General features: G+C 43.7%; 1 protein-coding gene across 1 annotated transcript in view; it reads left to right on the plus strand.

Annotated features, from left to right (window-relative positions):
* Positions 1 to 26,544, plus strand: part of ZNF341 (zinc finger protein 341) — a 42,166-nt gene extending 15,622 nt beyond the window's left edge. Inside the window, 13 exon segments of the mRNA XM_051979139.1 lie at positions 1,594 to 1,758; positions 3,727 to 3,987; positions 5,263 to 5,458; positions 6,380 to 6,464; positions 6,833 to 7,023; positions 7,564 to 7,754; positions 8,157 to 8,365; positions 10,290 to 10,386; positions 11,681 to 11,813; positions 12,324 to 12,435; positions 13,107 to 13,177; positions 13,454 to 13,819; positions 13,822 to 26,544. Coding sequence (XP_051835099.1) covers positions 1,594 to 1,758; positions 3,727 to 3,987; positions 5,263 to 5,458; positions 6,380 to 6,464; positions 6,833 to 7,023; positions 7,564 to 7,754; positions 8,157 to 8,365; positions 10,290 to 10,386; positions 11,681 to 11,813; positions 12,324 to 12,435; positions 13,107 to 13,177; positions 13,454 to 13,819; positions 13,822 to 13,955 — 2,211 coding nt within the window. The 3' untranslated portion in view covers positions 13,956 to 26,544.
* The last annotated feature ends 46 nt before the right edge of the window (positions 26,545 to 26,590 follow it).

Below are 26,590 nucleotides of genomic sequence, written 5' to 3' on the forward strand. Positions count from 1 at the left end.
TTCCTCAGTTGTTTGATTGGACATTAAGTTCAGCTGAGAGTGGATTATGATCCCAGAAAAGAATAGTTTTATAAGCAGAAGTATTTGTGCTTGCTTTTTTTCAGTAGAGGAAGTAAACTGATTTATATTTAACTCTATAGAAAAAATATAGAAGTTAGGTAGTCTTTTGGGTAAAATTCTAAGCTGGAGGCAGAATCTGAGTTCAAATGTCACCTCAGACATTTAGTAGCTATGTAACCCTGGTCAAGTCACTTAACCTCAGTTTACTTCAGTTTTCTCAACTATAAAATAGGGATGAAAGCAGAACCTCCTAGAGTTGTGAGGTTCAAATGAGATAATATTTATAAAGTGTTTAGCACAGTGCCTGGCACATGATAGGAGCTGATTAAGTGCCAGCTAGTATTATTATTTCCATTATTAATTATAGTCTTACTTCCCTTTGAGGGAATGGAACTTCTCAGACAGCAAGAAGGGATAATTGAATCTGTATGTGATGGAGTATTTACATAAATTATATATTAATAATGTCCTCTGTTGTATAGTCCTAAATTTAGTTTATTGTTTTGTTTTGTTTTAATGAAAACCGAGATTAGTATCTCTGAAGGATATAAATATCTCCCTCAGGAAAAAAATTTGGAGCACAGGGTTTTGGGAAGGTGAATGTTGAAAATTATTTTTGCATGAATTTGGAAAAATAAAGTATCATTTTAAAATAAATAAATGTCTCCCTCAAGTATAGAGTTGATAAGAAGCTTTTCTGTTTTTTGCAGAAATTTAGCAAAACATAGAAGAGGAAAAGTGATTAAATTGTGTTTTGTCATTTGGTTCTTTGTAACCTTCTGTCCCTTACAGGCTTTTAGCTATCATGTATTGTTCTTATTTTGTCTGTGGAAAGCATATACTATTAGTGATGACATGGTATAGTGGTTAGAGTGTTGGTCCTGGGGTTAGGATGAGTAAGGTTCAAATCCCACACTTGCTTTCTATTTTAAGTGCCTTTGTAAGGTACTTAATTTAAAGTTAGATCTAAACAATTGGAAGAATATCAAGTGCTCATGGGTAGGGCAAGCTAATATAAAAATGACAATTCTACCTAGATTAATCTACTTATTCAGTGCCATACCAATCAAACTGCCAAGAAATTATCTTATTATAGAGCTAGAAAAAATAATAACAAAATTCCTTTCTAAGCCACTTAACTTACCTGGATCTTAATTTTCTGATCTGTAAAATGGAGGTGGTAGAGGAGTTTCCAATCTTTTTTTTGGTCCTTATCTCCTTTAGCTTTCAGTAAACCTTTTTGTTTACTATAACAAACTAGAGCTTATCATGTATGTTTACATAAGAAACAATATAAAGAGATTTTGCAAATTTGAAAATACTTCATAAAATCAGATATTTTTAGTATTAGATGATAGCATCTTCTGAACCAAGGAATATATGTTCTTCACCTGTGTTGCCTCTCTGCCAAGTAATCATTCTGAGCCAGGAGAAGTAAAAGATTCAGATCAGTTCAAAGAGAGGATTTTGGGTTTTCCAATATTAGAGATTTCTTCTTGTGTGACATCCAGTTCTCATCTCTGTTCCTTGCAGCAGATCTCTACATATATCACAGTGCCCCCATCTCCTCTGATCCAGACTCTGGTACAAGGGAACATTTTGGTGAGTGATGAAGTGCTGATGTCAGCCATGTCAGCCTTCACATCACTGGATCAGCCAATGCCCCCTGTACAGTCCCCTGTGCAGCCTCCCGTGCAGGTAAGGAGAAGTTGTATCACCTTGAATAATAGAGTACAGTTTCTTCAGAAGATTAAATTTGTTTATAGACAAATTTGTATTTGTCATGATTCACTTTCTAACCTAGAAGCTGTCTGCTGTTTTTCAAAGATCTTGGTGAAAAATAAAGAATGATTTGTTCTGATTTTTTCCCCATGTGAATAATTCCTTCTATAATTTAGGCAGTCTCTAGGTCCTTGAATTAGGGCCCCTCCTTGCAGCAATTTGAACTTCCTGTGTGAGTTTTAGGTGTTTTAAAATGAGGAGACTTATCAGTTTTCCTGTTTTAGTGCTTATGTTTGATATCAAAGATCTCTCTAAATGAGTAATTATGCGGCAACTCAATTTCTAGGGTAGGAAAGGGAAAAGGAGAAAATTCCCATATGAGATTTATACATCCAAATATATTTAAAATAATTTTTTATTAATACCGTCTCTTTTTACATTGCACAAATTTTTCCTGTATCCCTTTTTCTCTCCTTTCTGGAGAGTCACCCCTTATGACAAGGAATTGTTTTCAAATGAGAAGTATATTCTGCACAGCAGAAGCTTCAGGAATGGAGTACTCTAGTTCTCCAAATCTGTGTACAACTTGAATGATGGTATAACATCTCCCATCATGGCTTCCAAGAAAGTCCCTTCTGATGTCGGGGACATTCCCTCCATCTTAGGGATTCATAGAATAATAATTAGTGAGGAGCAAGATTATTATGTCTGAATTTTGAACACTTTAATTGGTTGAGGAGAAGATGAGAATGATAGAATTGGAGCGACCCCCATCTATTCCAGGTTGGCTAATAAAGAGAATCTGAAGGATCTTGCGTATGATCTCAGGTACTGTGGGACAGTTTGGGCCTAGGCAGATATTAGTACGGTTTGGGCCTAGGCAGACATTTAGTTTCAAAGGTATGATTGAAGGGACAGGGACAGACTTTTGGCTGCCTTTAGGGCTGAAAGAAAGCAAGAAACAAGGAAAACTATGTGACTATAAGGAAAGCAGCCAATTAATATGGGGCATGCACTTCCCAGAGAGTCCTACCTCTAAATTGCTAGTCCATGACCAGAGAATGGCTTTGGTCTTTCAATGTGAAGTAAAGAACCTCTGATGGAAGTGCTTAGAGCTTTGTCTTTTGGGGATTTTACATAGACTTGCTAATTTAGATTCTCTAGGGGAGAGGGGAATAAACTCTAGTTAACCAAGATCCTCATGTAGGAAGAAAAGTCTCAGTAATTAGTATAGCTGTATATAAATGTGTGTATGCATGTATGTATTCTTTAGCAAGCAAGATCAATTCCTTTGCATTCCAAAAAGAATTGCAGTTAGAAAATTCTAAGAAGCAAACACATCCTTTCTGTCTTGTATATAACATAAGAAGGTCATAGCAATAATATAAATAATGAATAAAATGAATAAGCAATTATAGTGTAAAGGGTCCTGCCACATCCCTTAACAAAGGCGGCCATTGGTGAAAGAGATGGTTGTTTCTCTGCCTGGAGTCATGAAGTCACACCCTGGGATGGAGTTTTGGGAACTCATAGCAGTGGTTTAGCCAGAAGGGAAAGCAGTAAAGGGCCATTTCTGTTTTGTGCACAAATCCAATTTTATTTCATGGTCTCCCTTTCAGCTTCTTCCTCTGAATCTATTCCCCAAATAACTCTGCTTTTCACACAGGTGGGTTTGGTTTCTGGGTTGGAAGAGACATGATATATGGGTTATCTTGTAAAGCCACTTAGATTCTCTGAACCTCAGTTTCCTGATCTGTAAAATGAGGGTGGTGGGAATGTTTTTGCCTTTGTAATAGGGTTCTTGTGAGCTTCAAATGGGCCATTTTATATAAAAGTACTTTATTAACAGCAAAATACTGAACGGATTTAAAATATTTTTCTGTTATAATGATATCCGGTCTTAATGCCAGGTTTCTTTATGATTTTCTTTATCTCTTCTTCTAGAGCAGCCTGAGTATGCACTCAGGTCCTGGTTACCTCCCTCAGCCTCCACCCCCTCCCCCACCCCCTCCGCCATTGGCCCCTCCTCCTCCCCCGCACCCCCCGCCCCCGCCCCCGCCTCCTCCACAGAACCTCGGGGCTCCAGGACGTCCCAGCACGGGGAGCAATGGAGTAGTAGAGGTTTACAACGCCCCTGCCCCCCTGGCAGGAAGCAACGTGGTGGAGATACAGGCTCTGGGCATGCAGCCCTACCCTGCCATGGAGGTAATGGCCCGCCCCGGGGGAGGGGCTGGAGGCCAGGCAGCGCATTTCACGGCCAGGGGGGGCGCACCCAGAGGTTTCCTGGGGAAAGGGTCACGAGCCATGGACGCTGTCAGGGTCCTAGTTGGGAGAGACAAAGTCGGGGCGACACCGCGGTTCTGATGAAAAGGTTCAAAAGCGGGCTAGTAGTGGGAAGACGGGCAGCTTGGAAAGGCAGAACACGAGGGGAGTCAAGGGAGTCCCAAAGAGGCTCGAGCCTCCATTAGGCAGATGGAAGAAGCAGCTGTTCTCAAGGCCCAAGAACCAAGTTCAAAAGCTGCCTCTGACCTGTGGAACCTTTCCCCCGTCATTTTCCCACCAGGAGCCCCAGTTTCCTTCTCTGTAAAATGAGAGGAGTTGGCTCAGAGAGGCCCTCAGGGCCTTTCCAGCTCCAGCCTGTGGCCCTTGGGTGGTACCTGGCCTGACCCTTTGAGGCATAGGAGTAAATTTCTCTCTTTAAACTCTGCTTGGATCTCTTGGGGGATTGTGGCTCACAGGGCAGGTTTGGCTTCCCCAGCTTCTCTAGGAGAGGCTGACACCTCTTGGATGTTAATTTGCTCTTTTCTGAAGCTCACACCTGCCTTTCCTATGGACCTGCCAGGATGGAGGATGCCAGCGGCAGATGGACTGAATAGGAGACATAAGATTGGGTTATCTCTTGAGAGCTATAAGAGAGGGTGATCTGGCTGAGTTTTCCCTCAGAATTATTGGATAGGAGAGATTCACTCAGGTTTGAGAGGGGGATGCAGACTAAGACAGGTAAAATAGGTAAAGCATTTTACATTGTCATGTTGTACAATGAGTTGTATGCTGGGCTCTAGGAGAAAATGCAAAAGAAGCAAAGATGCTTAGAGATCATGGAGAATTAACAAAGAAGAAGCATAGACTAATGGAAAGAGTCCTGAATTGGGAATGTTTTGGCTTGTTCCCATAACTTATTTTGTGGCTTTAGATAACATTATTTAACTTTTTTGAGCCTCAGATGAGATTCTGTTGAGTAAAGAGTTTGATGTAGATGTCTCATAAAAAAGTATTTTAGAGCTGGAAGGGACCTTATCAATCATCTTATTTACATCCCTGAATTTTTCAGAGAAGATATTTGAGGCCCAAAGAACAGGAACTCCCCAAAGTTGCTACAGTCCCACTATCTAACATTTCTAAATTTATAACTCTTCCTTCCTTGGTTTAGATGGCTCTAAGAAGAGTGGGGAGCTCTCCTTGATACCTTTGTGCTTTCAGGTTCCAAACCAGTGTGTGGAGAATTCTGTGTACCCCAGTCCCCCTGTATATAGCCCTGGGAAACAGGGCTTCAAACCCAAAGGACCGACCCCACCTGACCCCTTGACCAACACCACCAGTGGTAATGTGGCTGCTTTCAATTCCCCTTCCACATTGAAGACCCGGCGTCCCAAAAGTGATGGTGGACTCCAAGAAGGTAGGGTCCAGGTCCCTTTTCCTTGGCCAATGGCCAAGCATCCTGACATTGTTGAGTGTGCTGCCTAATTGCTGGGGCTACCCTTATGGGTCAGGAGCATTCAGGTTTTTCACTAGTGGGTCACATGATCAGAAGTCTTGTGTGGACTGTATGAGTTTAATGATACAATTAATTGTATTTGGCTTTTATTATAATCTTAACACCTCAGAACTGGGAGTCACCCATTGATAATGATCAGACTGTTAGACAGTAAGCACATAGTAAACATTTACTATCCCAAAGAAAGGCAACCATAGTCCCTGCCCTAAGGAACTTACATTATGTAGAAGCGCTGTGCAGATGGTTCCTATTGGTCCTCTCCTTCTGGTATTTTTTTTTTTTTTTTGAATTAAAATCTTAAGTAGGACACACATGAGGTAGCCTTAGGATACAGTCCTTAGCCTGGAGTCCATGTAGTTAGGTTTTTCTTAAAAATCTGTTTTGAAGACAATATTTCAATGGAGTAGGTTTCCTTTGTAATCCCATGCATTCAAAAATGTCATTCACTGAAGAGGTATATTGACTTTACTTAACTACCAAGCGGGTCCATGACACAAAAGCAATTAAGTGCCCTCCCTTTGGAGCCTTTTCTGTGGGGAAACTATAGGTTCAGGCAGCAGAAATTGAGTGGGAAGATGTGGCTGCTTTTCAGAAGCTTTGCAAGTTCAGTTTCAGGGTCCCTTCATCCTCAGAGGGGAGTGAGAGATGTCCTTTCCCTTTTTGCCTCCATCATGCATGATGCCTTGGCTAGTGTAGCTGCTGCCATGGAGGTAAACTATGAGGAAAGCCCTACCCTTTGCTTCCCTCCTGTTCTAATTTTTCCTTATTCCTGCTCTGCTTTTTTTTTTTTTTTTTTTTTTTTTTTTTTGGTCTCTGTTACAGGGAAACCCAAGTGCCAGAAACTCAAGTGTACCTACTGCAACAAAACCTTCACCAAGAACTTTGACCTGCAGCAGCACATCCGAAGGTATCTGGGAGGGGAAACTCAGGCATTGTCTCTGAGGGTGCCTTCTACCATCTAGGACTGGGAGGCTGCAGCTGCCCCCAGCTTCCCTACTCTATTTAGGGAGTGCTGACCGTGGCAGGGGCCTGGTATCTTGTTCTTTGTTCCCTGGAGCACTGGGGCAAAATGGCAATGTCTCCAGAGCAGATAAGGCATCTTTTCTCTCCTATATCCCCTCTAGAGCCCTTGTGGGGAGGGGGTGTATAGATAGCTTTCCTCTGCCCAAGGCCAGAGGGCTTCTCGGGAGTGTGACCTGAGCTCTCCTGGCTCCTGACAGAAGCCGGTATCTGCCCACCGCGAGGATTGTGCGCCTGACTTCTTTCTCCCTCCAGTCACACAGGGGAGAAACCCTTCCAGTGCATTGTCTGTGGCCGGGCCTTTGCACAGAAGTCAAATGTCAAGAAGCACATGCAGACCCACAAAGTGTGGCCACCAGGGCATGGGGGCACCATCTCTCGAAACTCAGTGACGGTCCAGGTTATGGCCCTGAACCCCACCCAGCAAGAGAATGAAGAAGACTCAGGTGTGGAGCTGAGGAACCTTGGGCCTGGGTGCTAGGGCAGGGCAGGGGCCAGGGCTTGGGGAGCAGCCCTGGGCATGGTGGGGCCTTTGGGTGGCTTGGCTTCCTTCCCCCAAAGTCGTTAGCGCTCTGTGTCAAGAGGGTAGCAAGAAAAGTGCCTCCTGTGTTTTTCCAAGGCAAACAAGTTGTTCTTTTTTGCAGAGTATTTCTTTGTGGTCCCTGGGGCTGGTCAGATCTCTGCCTTTCTCAGTGGGAGCTTTGGTCTCAGGGATGCTTAGGTCTCCTTGTAGCTTGGAATTATTCAGTTGGCAGGAAGAATGCAGCTCTTCCCATCCGGTCGCTTCTTGCCTAAAGACTGGATGGTAGAACTAGGCTTGCTACCTAGTGCAGTTATTTAAGGGTTTCATGCGAATGTTGTCTCTCTGAGGGAAAAGACTCATTTTTCCTCCTTTGTCTCCCAGAATGCCCAGCATCACCCCAAACACATTGTAAATGTTGACTGAGTTCTCTCCCGCCTGTTGTCTTGATTTCTCCTCTCTGCAGGGATCAGCCAGCCCCCCAGGAGCGTGCCCCAGCCTCAGGTCTTGGCTTCCGCTGAGGAAAGTGAGGCAGGGAAACTGGACGCCAAGCAGGTGGTCCTCATTGACAGCTCTTACCAGTGTCAGTTCTGTCCAAACAAGTTCAGTACCTACTTCCAGCTCAAGTCACACATGACCCAGCATAAGAATGAGCAGGTAGGCAGTCACTGGTCTGCTCCATCCTGATCCTCTTCCCAAGTCCTGCCCGGGAAAGGAACTCGGTGCTGAGAGACCAGTGGCCTTGGGATTATCTGGGAAGGGGGCAAATGTGGCCCCTGAGTGAACCTGCCTGCTGGCCTACTGTGGAGGGCTGTCGGTCTCCTCAGGAAAAGAAGGCCCCTGAGCCTGCCTCAGAAGAAGGGCAGCCTGTGGGAATGAAGGCAAATGGCTCAGGGCCCACTCCAAGCAGGTTTCTCTTCAGCCAGCCCACCACACGTCCTTGTATGGTGGGAACTGAGTCCCAAGCCATGGCTGATTTGACAGCAGGGAGTGGAAAGAGCAGGCCGCCCCTTCCCACTGCTTACCCTTTTCCCCCCACCTCCTGGGGCCTCCCTGCAGGTGTATAAGTGTGTCGTGAAGAGCTGTGCCCAGACGTTCCAGAAGCTAGACATGTTCCTGGAGCACATCAAGAGCCACCAGGAGGAACTGAGCTACCGGTGTCACCTGTGCAGCAAGGACTTCCCCTCCCTGTATGAGCTGGGTGTGCACCAGTACTCCCACAGCCTCCTGCCTCAGCACAGCCCTAAGAAGGATGTCACAGTCTACAAGTAATGTCAGGGCATCTCCAGATAGGGGCCACTAGTGCCTCCAGTAGACCCTAGGCAGGCAGGACTGAATTTTTGTGAAGCTCAGAACCCATGTAGACCTTTAAATAGGTGCCAGGAGTTTGAGTACATAGATTTATCTTCTTTTTGCATCCCTGTTATCTTTTGGGACTAGTGAATACTCAAGTTTCTAAATATTTGTGTTCTCATAGCATAGGTGACATCTAGAAAGGAACAGGGCTCTGACAGCCATGGATGAGGCTGGAATGTAAGTCATTTAGTAGGTGCTGCTAGTTTATGTTTCCAGCTGTGAGCTCTGACAGGACAACACATCCATGCCTAAAGCTTTTTTCTTTTTAACATATGTCATCTGTCCCAAACCAGCTTTTTTTTTTTTTTATCAGTAATAATACCAGATTTTATTTAAAGTTTATAAAAGCATATCCCTCACAATAACTGTTTAAAAGAGATTGCAATAATCCTTATTTTTTAAATAAATTAGGTGAAATGACCTGCCTATGGTCACATAGCTGACAAGTGGCAGAAGTGATATTTGAATCTAGATCATCTCCTTGCCACAGAATGCACGTTACTATTCTGTCCCTACATTGCCTTTCATAATGTGCAGAATTTGTGTGGTCATCCAAGGTTATTTGTTGGAAGGTTATTTGTTTCTAAATATGAAACCTGAATTTTTAAGGCTGTTCCTCTTCATCTTTAGAAAATGATCTGAACCTCAGGACATGTTCTTGAATTTTGAGTTCTCGTTATAAACACCTTTTTGTCTTCCCTTTTTGGAGCTACAGAAACCTTAGTCCATTTTAAGTCTGATGTCCAAATATGTTTGGAAGAAAGCCCCTTTTGAGTTGAAGTCTCTTCTTTTGGCAGGAAAACACCCTTCTGTTAGCAGAGAGCTCTACTCCCACCTCTTGGTGTCCTGGGCAACCAAGCCTCTCCAGCCAGTCCAAAACATTTCTGTTCTGGGTCTTCAAGGGGGTCAGAGCCTCCCAAAGTTAGGAGGTGTCTTGGGACCATATTGTTTGAGCAGACTTTAGAAAGAGCTTGGAAAAGAAGAGGGCGAGAGAGGGAGTGTAATTTAGAATCCACCATGCCCTTCCTGTATTCCCTACAATGATGCTTGTTGGGAATCCATTTAAACCTTAGAAATTGACTCCTATGTGCAGAAACTATGTTAGGGGCTTGGAATAAAGTATAAGAATAAAGCTTTCTTGTCTTGCAGGCATTTAGCCAGGAACAACTGGATACAAAACTGATGATAACCGGATATGAAGGTCCCAGGAGCTAGGGGAGCTGAAAAGCTCTTGTGAAAAAAGTGGCTCCTTAGCCAAGACATAAAGGACTCAGTTATAGATGAATTGTTCTTGGTGGAAGAATTTTTTGTACTGAAAAAAATGAGGCTTCTTGACATATTAGTTCATCACTTTAAGGCATCTTTTACTTTATCTTATGAAAAATTGAACCATTTTCCCATTTGTTCTGGTTATTTTTTTCTCTGACAAATGAGAGAATGTGGATTGATGGTCCTTTTTTTCCCCCTTCATCATCATAGTGATAAGCTGGCAAGGGGGTGTTTGAAAACCAATTTTAGGATGGCCTGTTAGAATTTAAAAGAACTGTGCCAATTGGTTGTAGGAATGGGATAGGAGGCCTAGCCAGCTGAGAAATCAGCTTTAGTCAAGGAGAATTATTGCTAGGCCACATGACAGACACATTAGCAGGGTTCCTGGGAATAAGATGGAGGATTGCTCCAAGCATCCCTGTCCTCTATTCTTAAGGTGCTGCTGTTCCTTGGATAGGTTTCTGAGACAGCAAATAGTGAGTGGTTTGGCTTGAACTTTGCTTGTCCTAGGGAGTCCATTCTCCAATACTGTCATCTTTTCAAGTCTCCTTACTTCTTCTCATTCAGGTGTGTCAAATGTGTCAATAAATACTCTACCCCCGAAGCTCTGGAGCACCATCTCCAGACAGCAACTCACAACTTCCCCTGTCCACACTGCCAGAAGGTGAGTACTTGTTTCCCCCCCAGGAAAGTACCAGGAAAGAGTGGGTGGCCCAGAAACTGGAATTTCTTTCCTTTTTTTCCTTCTTCCTTTCTGTCCTCGGTACATAGTGGGAGGTTGTCTGAGGTATCTCAGGTGAGGAGACAACACTCATTCCTTCACTACTGAAGTATCTCTGTAACCTTGGCCATGCACGACTTTGAGATCGGAGCTGTGCCAGACCCCAAATAGCCCACCCCAAGGACTGGGGCTCTGACTGCCTTACACAGTGGGGATTCTGAGGCACACCAGGTTGGAGTGCCTTGGCCAAGGCAGAGGCAGATCTGCTCTCTACTGTACCTCTTTCTTGCACCCTTGCCCCACCCCCAGTAGGATGTGGGATTTTTTGGTTGAGACTATCATTACTTTGTTCCCTTCTTCCCTTGAGGGCTTAGGGCCGTGGAGAGTCAAGGGTCAGATGGCAGTTCTGTGACTTACTCATTCCCACAAAGAACATGAAAATCCTAAACTAAAATTTAGCAACTTACTCCTTTGTTTATAATTAAGGAAGTAAGAGTCTGGTTGTAGGGGCAGGGCCATTCTCAGAGGCTTGACCTCTTTGTCCTGAGGTAGCTCAGGTAGATCAGGGGAATTGGAACCTCCGCTCTGGTTAGTAGTTCTTCTGCGTCTTTGTCTCGGTCCCCAAGTCCACAGGATGGGGACTCTGGGGGGAGCTGGAACAGGGGGCCAGGTCAGCTGTAGTGCATTGGTTTAGCCCAGTTTTTCCAGAAGACTCTGCCATGGAGCCCTGAAGGGAAGGGAAACCCCCTTGGATGGGAGGAAATGCTGATGGAATGAAGCATATATTTGGAGGCCTCACATGGGGGCATTCCCCTCTAGCCTTCAAAACATCTTCCAATGTGATTTTACAGAGGAGTGCATGCTGTGATGTTAAAAAATATGTGGATACCATGTCTTATTCATCTTTGTACCCATCACAGGGCCTTGCACATAATAGTCACTCAGCAAATATATGTTAGTGGATTGGTTTCCATGTTTTCTTTACAGTTTGCATCTTGTTTTATCCTGGGCAGGGAGTGCAGGGAGAAAGGGTGAGCAGTGAAATTACAGTAGCCAGAGCTGATTTCTGCCTCCCTTTCTTAGGCTATAGAAGAGATATCTCCACTCCCCCAATAGGAAAAAATGTTCCTTTAATTAGCCTGGTAGGGAGAGCCCCAGGAACCAATTCATGGGCCTAGAGAATGGAGAGGGCAGGGCTGGTGATCTTGGTCTCTGACGCTGTCTCCACTCCTCTTAGGTGTTCCCCTGTGAGCGGTATCTTCGACGTCATCTGCCCACCCATGGCAGTGGGGGCAAGTTTAAGTGCCAGATATGTAAGAAGTTCTTCCGGAGGGAGCACTACCTCAAGCTGCATGCCCACATCCATTCTGGTAGGTGGAGGCAGCCACTTAGGGCCACTGCCAGGGGCCTTGTGTGCCCCTGGCATTGCTGGGGGCCACCTACCTGTCACATCCCCTGTTAACTGCCTCACAAACTTAATGAAGATCTCTTGACCTTAACTTTAAGGTTTCCCCTTTCTCCTTCTCCCCACACCATTTGCCTCTCTTCTTTTCCCAGTTTGGTCCAAACACCTTTCATCCCCTGATCCTGGAACTCCCCAGTGAGGAAATCCATCCACTAATACAGATCTCTACTTTAGAGTCTTGGAGATGTGTGAATTTAAATGCCTTCTCCCAGGTCATCCCCACTAGGAGTTGGAGGAGTGAGTCTCCCTGACTCTGAAGCCAGCTGGATCCCTTGCTGCTCCTCAGGAATGAGGATAGTAGGGATGCCGTAGGCTTTTGTTCTTCCAGGCTTTTCAATGCTATGGCACTCCCCGCCTCCCATATGAATCCTATAGATGATTGATCATTTGGGCCTTTGCTGTTTCCCCCATACAGGTGAAAAGCCCTTTAAATGCTCTTTATGCGACTCGGCCTTTAATCGGAAGGATAAGTTGAAGCGACATATGTTGATCCACGAGCCAACCAAGAAATATACATGCCCGTTCTCGTATGTAGCATTGCTTTGGGGCAAGGGCCAGCTGAGGGTGGGTTGAGGCTGGGGAGGTGGGGGAAGGTCTGCAGATCCTCTCAGGGCAGGTTTTAAGGAAAGATGATGCTGGCTGCAGCATAAGGGGCAGAACAGAAAAGTACCAGTGCTGCACTTTTTCTGGTGGAAAGAATCTGGGTCTAGCTGTCACTTAAGTCCCATGCCTTCTTCAAGGTCTCAGTTTCACATATGTAAAATGAAGAGGCTGAACTAGAAGGATGATCTGTGTCAGATCCCTTCCTGCTCCAGCACCGTATCTCTCTTAGGAGCTGAGGAAATGCGTTTGATGCCGAAGCTCCTGAGTCTTGAGCCCTTCTTATCCCTCCTGGGGATAGGAAAGTCTATCAGTCCTTGGGCACTTGCTCCTGGAAGCTAGTAAACAGAAGTCCTCCCTCTCTAAATAGGCATCCTTGTGGGTTAGATACAGGCCCTGCCCTGGGGAAGGCTCCAAGATGCAATGTTGTCCTTTTTCTCTCCTCGAGCTTTTATTCCTTGTTAACCTCATCTGTTATGCCCCAGGGAGCTGACGTGGGTGGGCTGCTTGCTAGGATAAGTTTCCTGTTGTGGCATAAGAGGGGGGATTGGTCTGAGTGGCTCGGCTTCGCAGGCATAATAGAATTTGGTTGTTACAGGACGCACACAGGCTGCAGTAAGGAGTTCAATCGGCCAGACAAGTTGAAGGCTCATATCCTTTCCCATTCGGGTGAGTGGCTCCTGAGGAGAGTGGCGTGCTGGGTGGTAGGAGAGGGCGGAAGCCTGACACAGAGGGTGCGTCCTTTCTTTCCTCTGATGGAAACATGCTTTTGCCCAAGGAAAAGGACATTGGGAGGACTGAGCTGGCCCTAATGCCTTGGATAAGGCATTTCCCCTTGGGCTGTGTACCGCTGGGAGCAGGCCCTGCCTTGAAGATGGCCCTGGCAGGGGCTGGGGTGATTCCGATGACTTCCCTGCTACCTCTTTCCATTTTGCTCCAATGCAGGGATGAAGATCCACAACTGCCAGTTCTGTAGCAAGTGCTTTAGCCGCCGGGCCCATCTTGTGGAACATCAGCGCTCCCATACTGACAACTACAAGTACCGCTGCTCCAGCTGCGGCAAGGGCTTCACACGTAACAAGTACTTGAAGGAGCACCGGTGCAGGCTGGGCCCACTCAAGGACAAAGACCCCCAGGCTTGCCGACCCCAGAAGCAGCGGGGGACTCGGGGTCGCAAGGCCTCCCCGCCTGACCCATTGGGCCTGGAAGAACTCAAGGGCAGTACTGAGGGGGCTGAGGGGGCTGGCTCTAGCAAAGACCCCTTCCCAGAGTCAGATGCGGTTCTCTCCATTGTGGTGGGAAGCTCAGTGGGGGTGAGCCCGAGCTGGTGGTGCCAGGGCACACAGATGGCATGGGCCCAAACCTGACCCTGGCAGGACTGCAGTCTGCAGCTGAGGGCCCCTGTGCCATGCTGGCCGTCCCTGTGTATATTCAGACCACCGAGTGACAAGGAGAAAGTGCTGGCTGAACCTGGGTTTAGTGCGGGGGCTCAGTTCCCCATCACTGCTGCTGCTGAGTGTCCTGGGCCATGGGCCCCCTTGTGAGGCACATAAAGGAGTACTTCTCAGGCTTCTTCCCTGCCCCGATAGGAGAAGGGGGAGGACAGCAGCTTACTGGGGCCTGTCAAGGCTATCTAACATCCCCTTATGCAAACAGGGTGAATCCTAGGGATTGCCTGGGGCCAGCCCATGCTACTACTCTTGGGTCTGGTCATGTTCTGGCAGGCTCAGGAGATGGGACCTGAGAAATGTGGCACTTGGGTTTGTGATCCAGTCAGTATGCCTGGTATTTGGGCAAATAGCCTTCATGAGGGCAGACCAATGATCCTTCCTACTGGAAGCAAGTCAACCATGAAAATCCTTTTGGAATGTCATTTATAAATACCTCACATCCTTTATGCTGGCTCTTATATAGGGAAGTCTTTTGGCTGGCTAGGGTCTAGGAGAGGTTTTATGATGCTTTTTTCTCCTGTGACCACAGTTCTCTCATAATCTACCAACCTTTGGAGTAGGACAGGTGGAGGTGGGGGCTGAGGAGATGGGAGAGTTAGAAAGATGTTAGAAAGCATGGATGGATGGACCCTGAGTCCTGCTGTAGTCTACAGGCCAATGATTCATCTTCCTGTTCCTGAACTCACATGTTATATGGGATGAAGCATAAACATTAAGACAGTCAGGAAGAAGAAACTATTGTATAGCCTGCTATCCTCCTTCTGACCCACCTCTGAGGGAAATAAGGCAGAAATCAAGCTAACCCTGAGGCTGGTGGGCAAGGAAATGGAGGGCACACTTGAGTCACAGTAGCCTGTGATACCCCTGAGATCATAAGCCTCCTCCTCTTGCTCTTCCACCTCCATCTCTGGCTGTGAGACAGGAAGAAGCTCTAGCTGTAAAAGTGACTTGATTCCACCAAGATTTGGTAGCCCTTGTCTTCAGTTAGCCCTGGACTCAAGTGTACTAGAAGGAATGAGGGAGCAGGCCCAGGATTCTCTGTGTTGAGGAAGAGGGAAAAGAGGTACTTGAGGAAGATAGAATCCAGAGGTTTGGGGGTAAGGTCTCTTATCTCCTAATGGAGCCCTTAAAGTCTCCTGCCACAGCCTCCCCCTCCCTTGCCCTGCACTTGGGCTTACAGCTAACTCAGGGTCCCAAGAGCAGCTTTGGCAACTCACATTTCTGAATGGAGTAAGGTAAGGGATTAGTGGTCCTTGTGGAGTGTTCAGTGGAATAAATGCAATTTGATGATGGAAATGCCAACTTCCTTCAAATGTGAAGGGAAAGACTTAAAGAATGAAACTCTTGTGTGATGCATAGGATTGGAAATCTTAAAGATCATCTGGTCTGACCCCTCATTTTTCAGCTGAGGAAATGGGTACAGAAAGGATAGGAGTCTAGCCTGGAGTCACACAGATCAAGTGGTTGGACACAGTTTGACCCCAGGACTTCCGCCTCCATATCATTGTGCCATGCTGCCTTCCCTTCACATCCATCTCAGGCATGTGAACTTTGGGAGGTAGGGCTGTGATCTCCTAAGAGTGAGGCCCCAGAGGGCCTAGTGCAGAATTAGCCCCAGAACGGAGCCACTGGGTGATGCTGGGCATCATCTGGGCTGCTCCTGTTAGAAAGGCATTTGTCAGCTGATTTGGAGATGAGCAATGAAGAAGTGGGAGGAGTTAAATATCAGCCCATCATTTATTAAGTACTTGTTATTTGCCAGGGACTATGCAAAAGACACAGTCCTTGTCTTCAAAAAACTTACATTCTCCTGAGAAGACAAACTTTACAAGACAAGTGAATACAGGGTGCGTGCTAGATAATGAGAGGCAGCCTCCAGATCTGAGCAGAAAGCTAGAATTAAGTCTTGCCTTTGGCATAAATGGGCTCTGTGACTCTGGATTAACATCTCAGCCCCCAATCTGTCTTTGGTTAGGAATTGCTTGCCAGATCTGCATTGGTAAATAGTTGGTTACAACAGAGCAAAGACAGATCCCAGCTTAAGTTCTGCCTCAGGGATAGAGGATGCCAATTACTGGGGGAATCCCGAAAGCCTTGGGAGCTGAACCTCCATCTGGGAGCTAGAAGCTCCAAGAGGTGGAGGTAAAGAAGAGATGACTTGTAAAAACAGGAATGAAAGTGGAATGTTTTGGCCAGGGGGCAGAAAGGAGACCTGTCTGGGGAAGCACAGTACATGTAAGGGGACATCATATATAATCAGCCCAGAAAGGTGGATTTTCTCAGGCTTCAACCCTGCCCCAATAGGGCAGCTTGTGAGGGTCTATAAAGGGAAACAGAATAATCTATTTTATCCCATAAGCTAAGAAGAGCCATTGAAGCTTTAGCAGAGGAATGACATCAGACTGTGTTTCTGCAACATAATTTTGGAACTTGTGTGGAGAATGGATGCAAAGAGACCAAATAAGAAGCTATTGTAGTATAGATAGCTAATGGGCTAAAGCCCAGAGTCAGAAGACCTGAATTCAAATCCAGTCTTACATACTAGCTCTGTGACTTTTGGGCAAGGAATAACTTCCTTTTGCCTCAGCTTCCTTGACTGTAAAATAACACCTTCCAGAGTTGTGAGAATCAAATTAACTAATTTGTAAAACACTTAAAACAGTGCTTGGCACATAGTTCTGAAAATGTTAGCTGTATCTTTATTGCTATTAATGCAGTAAAGAGTAGATCATCTACACTAGAGTGGTTATGGTGTAAATGGAGGGATAGAACGGGGATGGATAAAAGAGATGTCGAGGAGGTAGAAATGACAAAACCTGTCAGCTAATTGCATGTGGGAGGTGAGTGAGCATGATCATGAAGGTGGTTGATAGATCAAGAGTATGGCCTTCCCTGTATGAGCCTGAAGTCAGATGAAAGCTGAGGGTCAAATGTTTTGAAGGTCCTCATTTTAGAGCTGGAAGCACTATAGAAATCTAGAACAATTCTTTCCAGATGAGGGATCTGAGATCTCAAGAGGTCAACTGACCCAGGATAATGGCAGGAATTAGTATGAAGAGGAAGACTTTGAAGCCAGTACTGATCTGCTTGGAAATGAGAGAAGATGACCTGAATTCTGGTAATAGCTCTAGATAGGGTGGAATGGCCTTCAGAAGAAGAAGTGTGCCTGAGTGGTAATAACTGAAGAGTGAGTCTAGAAATGGCAGAAACAAACATTACCTTACCTTTGTTGTATTGTCTACTAGGTTCAGTCTACCAGACTGAAAGTGTCTCCCTTACTGAAGTGGGAGGACAGTTAAGCAGTGCTTTCTGGAGAAGTGGGTGGGACAAATGTCTATATGTATCAGAAAATGGATGATGAAGTGTAGAAATATCTAAACTAAATAGAAGTCAACAATAGAATGGGAATTTCAAAGAGTACAATGGAAGGGATAAACTGGGACTTGGATAGAGATGAGATATTGGGAAAATAGTATCTAGGGAAAGGATTTTTTTACCTAGGCAGCTGGGACTGAATCATAGGGATAAGGAGAAGAAAGTATATTTGTTAGCCATGGGAATGGAGTGAGAGAACATTTAGCTGGGGCTCTCACCATTTAGGGCCCTTTTGTGGTAAAAGTAATCCTTGAGTTCTCTCTCAAATACCAGGAAGGAAGAGAAACTAGGATTGGTGTCCTAGGCCTCATTCCTATTCTGAAGGCAAGAAGATTGGCATCTGATGCTTGTCTTGGAGGTCAGAGGCCTAATGCCTGAGTATCAGTAGCCTCTGAGGCAGTAGGTTAGGATAGAAGAGAGAAATGGGGGTGCGCATAGGAGTGAGGAGAGGAGATTAGGATGCTTGGGGAATGGGTGAAAGGTGAAAGAAGGTACCCTATTCCCCAACCCCTAGTGGGAGCTCACAAAAGCATTGCTCTTCCTTCCCTGGTGGTGTTGGTCCTACCAGCAGACCTCCTCAGTGTTAACTTCTTCCTTTCTCTAAGTACCACATTCTCATCTAAATGAACCATTTGGAACAGGTCCATTTCAATTTCAAATGATAAAAAGTGAAGGTATATGAGTGGTTCAAATCATCAGTGAGTTCTCTTCTTTGTCATTTTCTTCTGCTGTCAGATCAGCATTTCCATCTCAGCCCCTGAAATGGTGCCTTTATCCAAGTGGGTTTGTTGACCAAGACAAGTAGATTTAATTGACATCATTATAGAGAAGCGAAGCAGTTTATTGGAACAGCTAAGTGGCACATTGGGCTTTGAGTCAGGAAGATCTGAGTTCTAATCCAGCTTCAGACACTAGCTGTGTGAGCCTGGGAAAGTCCCATTACCCTGTTTCATTTCCTTGTTTGTAAAATGAGCTAGAAAAGAAAATTGCAAATCATTCTGTCTTTGCCATCTATCCTTGCAATCTATCTTTGCCAAGAAAATCCAAAATGGGATTATTAAGAGTAGGACATGAGTGAAAAACAAAAAGCTATTTATTGCAAGAAGTGGCTTAGGTAAAATGTTAACTAGAGCCTTACGGATTCTAGTATGAAGTTAAGGAAAGTCTTGTGCCTAGTCCTTGAATATCAAATCAACCAACCAACCAATAAATATCTATTCAGTGCCTTATAATGTGCCAATCACTGTCCTAGGTCCTGAGAAAGCAGATTAAAAATGAAACAATGCTTGCCCTCAAAGAACTTATGTTTTATTGTGTGTGTGAAAAGAAAAAAAATTATTAAAATGTTATTAGAGAGAGGGCACTAACTGGATAAGGAGTGGATATAAAGAGTTTTCCTACCAAAGATATTGATTGTAGTCTTGAAGGAAGTGAAGAATTCTGAGGGAGCACATTCCAAGTATGATGTGGGAGTCAGTGCAAAAGCATAAAGACAGGCGATGTTATTTTGTGTGTGAGGAACAACCAGAAAGCCAATTTGAGTAGATTATAGTAGAGTTTGGGAAAGGGAATAATGTATGAAGAGGCTGGAAAGCCGGGTTGGGATCAGATTGTGAAAGGCTTGAAAAGCCAGAAAGAGGAGTTCGTCTTAGAAGCAATTCACTGGAGTTTGTTGAGGATTGGAATGATATGGTCAGATCTGAACCCAAGGAAAATTGCTTTGGGAGGATGGATTGGAATGAGAGATTGGAGGTAGTGGAGAGCACCATGAGATGAGGTTATAGTTCAGGTGAGAGATGAGCACATCACCTTGGGTGGTATTACTGAGAGTGATGAGAAAGGTCAAATGGGAAGGGTTGCAGAGAAATAGCAAGATTTCCCAGCTTAAAGAGAATAAGAAGTTATTAACATTAAAACTGTGAAATTAGGAGGCTAGAAATATGGTGGAATATTTGGTAGAAATAGAAAAGTTCAAAAGGGTGGGTTTGGGGGAGGACATGAATTCTGTTTTAGACATGCTGAGTTTCAGATATTTATGATATGTGCAGTTTGATATGTCTAATATCCAAGTGTGGGAATGGAGCTTAGGAAAAAGATCAGAGCCTATTTGGAAGTCATTGGCATAAAGATGGTAATTAACCCAATAGGAGGTCATGAAGTGAAAGAATGTAGAAAGAAAAGATAAGTGTTGTTTCCATGGTGTTCTCCAGTGTTGACCAAAAGGTACCTGTGTCACTTCCATTTACACTGACTTTACTCCGTTCCTTTCTGACATCCTTGGTCAGGACAGTGATTTTAGGACCCTGATATTTATATGGCTCTGAATAGTTTCCCAAGCACTTTCTTATTTGTTGGTCCCTTCAATCACTAGTGTTATAACATTAAGTTTTTGTTATGTGTACCTGTGGTCAGGGTTGGAGATGCAAAGATGAAAATGCTTTCCTTGTCCTCAGAGTACTAGCTTACAGGTTAATGAAGGAAGGGAAGAATCATTGATAGGACCAAAAGGAGAGGCCCAGATAATGTATTAGAAGCAAAATTTGGGAAAGAAGTTATAACACATTTTCAGGCGTTAAGAGTTGGGAATGCAAGGAGGCTTCATGGAGGAGCTGGCATCACATTTGAACCTTGAGGGAAGGAAATTATTTCAGCGGATGAAAATGATTTTGAGGTTGTCCTAGATGAGAGATGGAGGGCAGGATGAGATAGGGAAAGACAAACTTTTAAGATGGGTTATTAATTATCCTCTCCTTTCCCCTATCTCCCATTTTATCAATAAGGAAATAGCAACAGAGTCCAAGTAAGTTGTCTACAATCAACATTAGAACTGGGCTTTGAACTTAAGCATTCTTGCCAGATTTGACTTTTACACCCTCTTGCCTTCTCTATGTGTAAACACCAGTTTGTCCTCATGATGTGAAGACCTATTACCCTTTTCTAATAATCCAGATGAAGGCAAATTCTTCCCAGAACCTCTCTTCACCTCCATGCCCTTGATTGCAAATTGAAAGCGAGTGGGGGAAGAGAATAAAAAATGTCCTGAAGAGTCTTCCTTGGCTCTCAATTGCTGTTGCGTGTGTTTTCTGGTAAGAAACAGCTGATGAGGCTGTACCTTTTCCAAGCCTGTTGGAGAGCAGAATCCTCCCAGCCTTGGATTTTGGTCAGCTTTCTTTCACCTCTGTGGACAAGAGAGTGACAAGACCAAAAATTGGTTCCCTAGAGTTTCAGTAAATAAAATAAGTTTCAGGAGGAAAGAGAACTGGTTGAGCCAGTCAGGTGGAAGAAGCGGCTGGGACAGAGCCAATAGCACCCCCAAGGGCAGCCTGGCTATTCGAAAAGATGACTGACACTAATGGTCCAAGGCCTGGTCCCCATCTCTGCCCAGTTAGTTAGTAAATCTAGTGACCTGCTATAGGAAGAAATAATAGATAAAATCCTAGGTTTTTAATAGCTAAAAGAGACAAGGGTATCATATAGTTCTCCACATCATAGAGAAAATAGGCTAAGAATAGTTGTGACCAAAGTGCAGCTAATGTGAAAATTTCAGCTAATGAGTAGCCAGGATTTGAATCTAGGGCTTCAGTCCCCACTAGTCTGCTATACTTTCTATTATACTTAATAAAGCTGCCTTTTTGACTGACCAAGTCATTAGGTGGCCAACTCAAGGCAAGTAACACAGGACCTGAGGCAGGATACTGAGCCTGCGGGACTCTCTCTTAGAAGACCTGAGTTCCAGTGTCCTTGTTGATTTGAGAATAATTTTAGGCAAGTCACTTTCCCTCCTATTGCCTCATTTTTTCTGTACAGGGGATATATCAAAAAACCTTCCTTGTTCTGTGTGGCTGGCAGGTGGCAGAATAATAAAAATATGGAGGTGCTCTAGTATGTATAACAATTTTTATGGGTATTTAGGGAAGTCAGAGATTTGATATGGAGCCCATAGTCATGTGGTCAGCAGGATTGAATCCCTGGGGGCCTTTGAGTGGGATGTGAATCTACAGGATCATTTTGGTCCCTTGCCAAAACCCTGCTCTTGCTGGCTCAGCTTGCAGAGATTTTTTCCCTTCTGTAATTCTCTCCACTTGAATTCTCATCTTGTTCTCAGCCCAGTCTTGTGTTATTTTTATGTTCCTGATACATTTTTACTTCTAACTTCAGTTATCTTTTCACATTACATTACTGTCTACCTTCTGCAAGCCATAAATGAAGGGATATTAGGGAATGAGTCTATGGTTCAGCATGGTGTAGTGAAGACAGCACAGGCTTTAGATTTGGGTATATATGTTGGCTTTATTTTCTAGTGTTTATGTGACTTTTGGCTTAGGGATCACTCTTTGGGCTTCATTTTCCTTAGGTCAAAAGTGACAGAATTGTACTAAATGATGTGTAAGGTTCCTTCTACTTCTGAATCCAATGATATCATAATTTAGTCTGGTCTCCTTCATATGGTAGCTAATCTCTGCTTTTATCCCCTATTCCTAGTCCTAACCTTTTTTGGGGAGAATATGTTTTTATACTTCTGTCGGTAAGAATAATCATTCATGATTCCTAGATTCAGAGCAGGATAGGATCTTGAAGGCCAGTTAATGTAGTCCCCTTCTTTTATAAATTAAACAACTGGACTCATAGAGCTTAAGAAGTATGTCCATGTTCATACAGGTGTATCAGAAGTGGGATTTGAATTGAGGTCCTTTTAATCCAGAGCTAATCTTTTCATATTGCTTCCCTACTTGTGTATGTCAGTCAGTTAACAATTAAACACTTGCTATGTGCTAGATACTGCTAAGCACTGGGGATACCAAAAAAAAGGGCAAAAATGAGAAAACATTTCATTTCAATGATTAAGTTTTAAGCCATTTTAATAAGTTTCCTAATTGGATGTTAGGAGCTTTGGGGAGCAACTAGATGGTACAGTGGATGGAGTGCCAGGCCTAGAGTCAGAAAGATCATTTGCTTGAGTTCAAATCCAACCTTAGATATTTACTAGTTGTGTGAGCCTGGGTAAGTCATTTCACCCTATTTGCTTTCATTTCCTTATCTGTAAAGTGAGCTAGAGAAAGAAATGGTAAATCACTCCAGTATCATTGTGACCCCCAGGTGAGGGGATCACAAAGAGTAGGACATGACTGAAAAAGGATCTTTTGAGGCTTTTGCTGCTGGCCCATAATATCCTCTTACTCAGAGAGGTAAAAAACGTAAAGGGCATAAGAATTGGCAATCCTGCAGTGGAAACTGAACCACAGAATTCTAATGTGGCCCTAAGCCAAGTACAGCAATGGTCTGTTGTTGAGATAAAAGATCTCAAGTTGTGACAGGTGTTCAGGTAATGCTGCCTTTAGATTTCAGCTCTACAATAGTGGCAGAATCTCTCTGCCCAGACATTCTACCCCCTACCCTTCACCCACCTCTATCCTAGGATAGAAGAAGGTAGAAACTAGTTGCCTTCATTTTCTGCTTCACAAACTCCAAATCCCTGGTCTCTCCTAAAGAGCCACAAACATTTATTATATTTCCCTTAATGATTTTTAAAAATGCTTTTATATAATATGAAGAGTCATTTTTCAGTCTAACTCTGATCTCACTTAGGGTTTGCTTGGCAGAGATACTGGAATGGTTTGCCATTTCCTTCTCCAGCTCATTTTAAAGATGAGGAAACTGAGGCAAATAGGGTAAAGTGACTGACCCAGGACTACCCAGCTCATAAGTGTCTGGGACTGAATTTGAACTTAGGAAGATAAGTCTTCTTGACTCCAGACCCAGTGCTCTATCCATTGCTTCACCTAAGTGCGAGTTCTTTTTTATGTTAGCCAAGATGTGGTGATATGTTTACAAATTTCAGGAGTTCTTAATGTTAGACATTAAATTGGGCTGAGGACTCAGGAAGTACTAGTTTGATGTTTCTCTTTCTGTGACTTCATCTATGGCAGGTTATAGTGGAAAGAACCTTACCTACCTCCTGAGTCCAGGACTCTTTCCTTTGACCCACTGTCTGCTTCTCTCTAATCATAATGGAATAGCAGGCAAGCTGAAATTCTGATTAGTAAATGGCTTCACAGCACATTATTGATCTCATTCTAGTCCTGGCTCTGCTACTGACTGTGTGTGACCTTAAACAAAGTCATTCCTCTTAAAATTTAGTGAATATTTATTAACATTCTACTATGTGCAAGGGGTCACAAAGAGAGAAACAAAAGTCTTTGACCTCAAGGAGTTTACATTCTACTGAAAGTGAGGTGGTGGGAAGGGGTAGAAGATACCTGAGTACACATATACTTAGCTAACATAAGTCTACAGAATGTACCTTTTAGAGGGAGACAACATTAAGAACTAAGGCAGGGAGAAGAAAGGTCTTGGGTAGAGATAGCATCTGAGCTGAACCTTGAAGAAAGCAAGGGATTCTAAAAGGCAGAAGCAAAGAGGGGTGGGGATGTTTCAGACATGGTGTGGGAAAGATGGAATACTGTGGATAGAGAGCAGCAACAAGACTGGCACAAAGTATTAAAGAACAGTATGAATTAGATAGGGTAAGAAAGGTTGGGAAGGGCTTTAAATACCAGACTGAGATTTGGTATTTTATACTAGAGCCAATAGGGCACCACTTAAGATATTTGAATAGGAATGTAACATGATCAGATCTAGGTAAGTCAGGACAGGGTGCAGGGATGGAATGTTCTTCCAGTATGAATCAAATGGGAGGGATATGAAGGCAAAAACGATTGCTTAGCAGCCAGTTATGTATGGGAGATTGATTCTGAGGTTGCAGACCTAGGTGCCTGGAAGAATGGTGGTGCCCTCAACAGAAATAGGAAATTTGGAGGAAGTTGGGTTTTGAGGAAAACAAAGTAAGTTCCATTTGGGATATGTTGAGTTGTTGATATGCCTAAAGGACTTCTAAGGGGAAATATCTAGCAAGTGCTGTGGGTAATATGAATGACTTGATAGTCCTGTCCTTGGAGTAGAAACCAGAGTTCACATCCTGTTCCATCACTTAATAATAGTGTCACTTCTGGGCAAGTCACTTGATTTTAGAAGTTTCCTCCTGTATAAGATGGGAATAATAATAGGATCTACCCACTTGGGAGGACCAAATGAAATTATGGATATAAAGCACTTGAAAAACTTAATACCATATAAATATTAGCACTTATTAAAGAGAGGGAGCATAACATAGTGGATAGAAAGCCAGTCTTCAAGCTCAGGTAGACCTGTGACTAACACACATTGACTTACTTTCCTAGGACTCTAAGCTAATGGTACCAAACTGATATCCCTACATAAGGATCCCTGCAGACTTATTGGCTTAGTTTTAAAATGTAAAATCCATATTTTATTGTATTTTTATTTTGTTAAATATTCCTCGATACCATTTTAATCTGGTTCCGCTTCCCTCCTTCCCCTCCCCCTTCCCCGACAATGGCTCCACCAGTCACTTTTGTTCTGGGCTGCTCTTCAGTTTAAAAATTGCAGGGAAGGGGCTAACCTTCTTTAGGAGAGAAGACCTTCATGCCTTACATGGGAGTTCTTCAGTCCTTATACTAGTAGCCAGTAGTGTTAAGTAGTATTGTGGGTCTAGAATTCAGGATGGAGCTTAGGTTAGATAGATACGGTTTGGTCTCATCTGTCTAAAAGTAATAAATGAATGAAAGGCGGACAGTGAGATCACCAAGAGTAAGAATGTGGGCCGAGAAGAGGACCCAGCATATTGTTTTGGATGACACTTAGTGGCAGAAGAAAGATGATCCAGGGCAGGTAATCCAGAAAAGGAAGAAGAATTCGAATCAAGCAGTGAGTACCACATAAGCCAACAGGAAAGAGTCTAAGGGGAAAAGGTCTGAATAGTGTTAAAAGGTACAGAGAGCTCAAATGGTATGAGCACTGAGAAAAGTCCATGGAATTAAGAAGTTCAGAAATTGTTGATGACCTCGGAGAAAGTGCTCAACAAAATCAGAGGGGCAGAAGCCAGAATGCAAAAGGTTGAGAAATGAAGTGTGGGAATGGAGAGAATGAGTATAAACAGCCCTTGGTAGGACCTTTGGCTGTGAAAAGATATGTAAATTAATAGCTTGAAGAAATGTGAAGGTTAAGCAAAGGGTGTTTTTTTGAGGATGAGATAGAGGCAGATTTATAGAGGGCAGATTAGGAGATAGTAGTGATGGTGGTACAATCTTTGCTAAAATCTTAAAGGAATCACAAAGAGCCAGACTCGATTGAGGTGTGGAGTGGCCCCTATTTTCTTGGTAAAGTAGGTAAGGCACACTACTGAGAGGGAGGAATCAAGAGATATGGAGGAGAGAGAGAGAAGACAAGTTTTGGAACAGCTTGGAGAGACCATCAGGGAGAAATAAAAGGGCTTGCCATTCAGTAAAGCCAGCTGAAATCTGATCATTTTAATCTATATATATGATATTTCTCACTGACTTTCAACAGCATTCAAGTAGGAATCAAGTTCAAGAGTTGAAGTCCCTAGGCCAGCAGCTATAGGACAAGAGAACAAAGAAATTAAGAACAAAGGATAGTATGGAGTTGACCTTGTTAAGCCCTACAAAAGGAGAAACTTAAGACTAGAGCTGGAGATAATGAATTCTGAGACTAATAGGTTTAGGAGGGGTGAAGGAGGAGTGATGGGAAGATAGGTGGTTGTAATCAAACAAAGGAATTTCAGATTTCTAGCTCCTGGAGGCAAAAGAATTATGGGTAATGGTAACATTAAATGTATGATCCTCCCTGGGAGCTGCTGAAATGGAGTGAAGGTCATGGGAGTCAAGGTTAATGATTTGATAGGGTGAGCCAAATATTAGTATGCATAGGGTTATCATGGTGTATAGAGAGCACTGGACTTGGAGTCAGAAAGATAGGTTCAAACCCTGCCTCAGAAATTTCTAGTTCTGTAATCCTATACAAACCATTTAACATATCTGAGGTTCTTCTATATAATGGGGATTTTAATAGCACCTTCTTTGATCATATTTTGAGATTCAAATGAGAGAATGTCTATAAAAAAGTTTTCAAACCTTAAAGCACTATATCAATATGAGCTATTGTGATTTAAACTCCCAAGAATGAGACCAAGCTTTGGGGTGGAGTAGAAGACTGACAGCCATTTGATGAAATCCTTGAGAAAGGAGGGATAATCACTTGAGTGCTGGTAGATGAATAGAACTAGGAATTGTGTTCAGTTAATATGAAATAAATATGGGACATACAGAATAATTATACTTATTCAGATTACTTGGTTTATCGCAATAGCAGCGGTAGG

Source organism: Antechinus flavipes, chromosome 2 (assembly GCF_016432865.1).
Source record: "Antechinus flavipes isolate AdamAnt ecotype Samford, QLD, Australia chromosome 2, AdamAnt_v2, whole genome shotgun sequence".
NCBI lineage: Eukaryota > Metazoa > Chordata > Mammalia > Dasyuromorphia > Dasyuridae > Antechinus > Antechinus flavipes.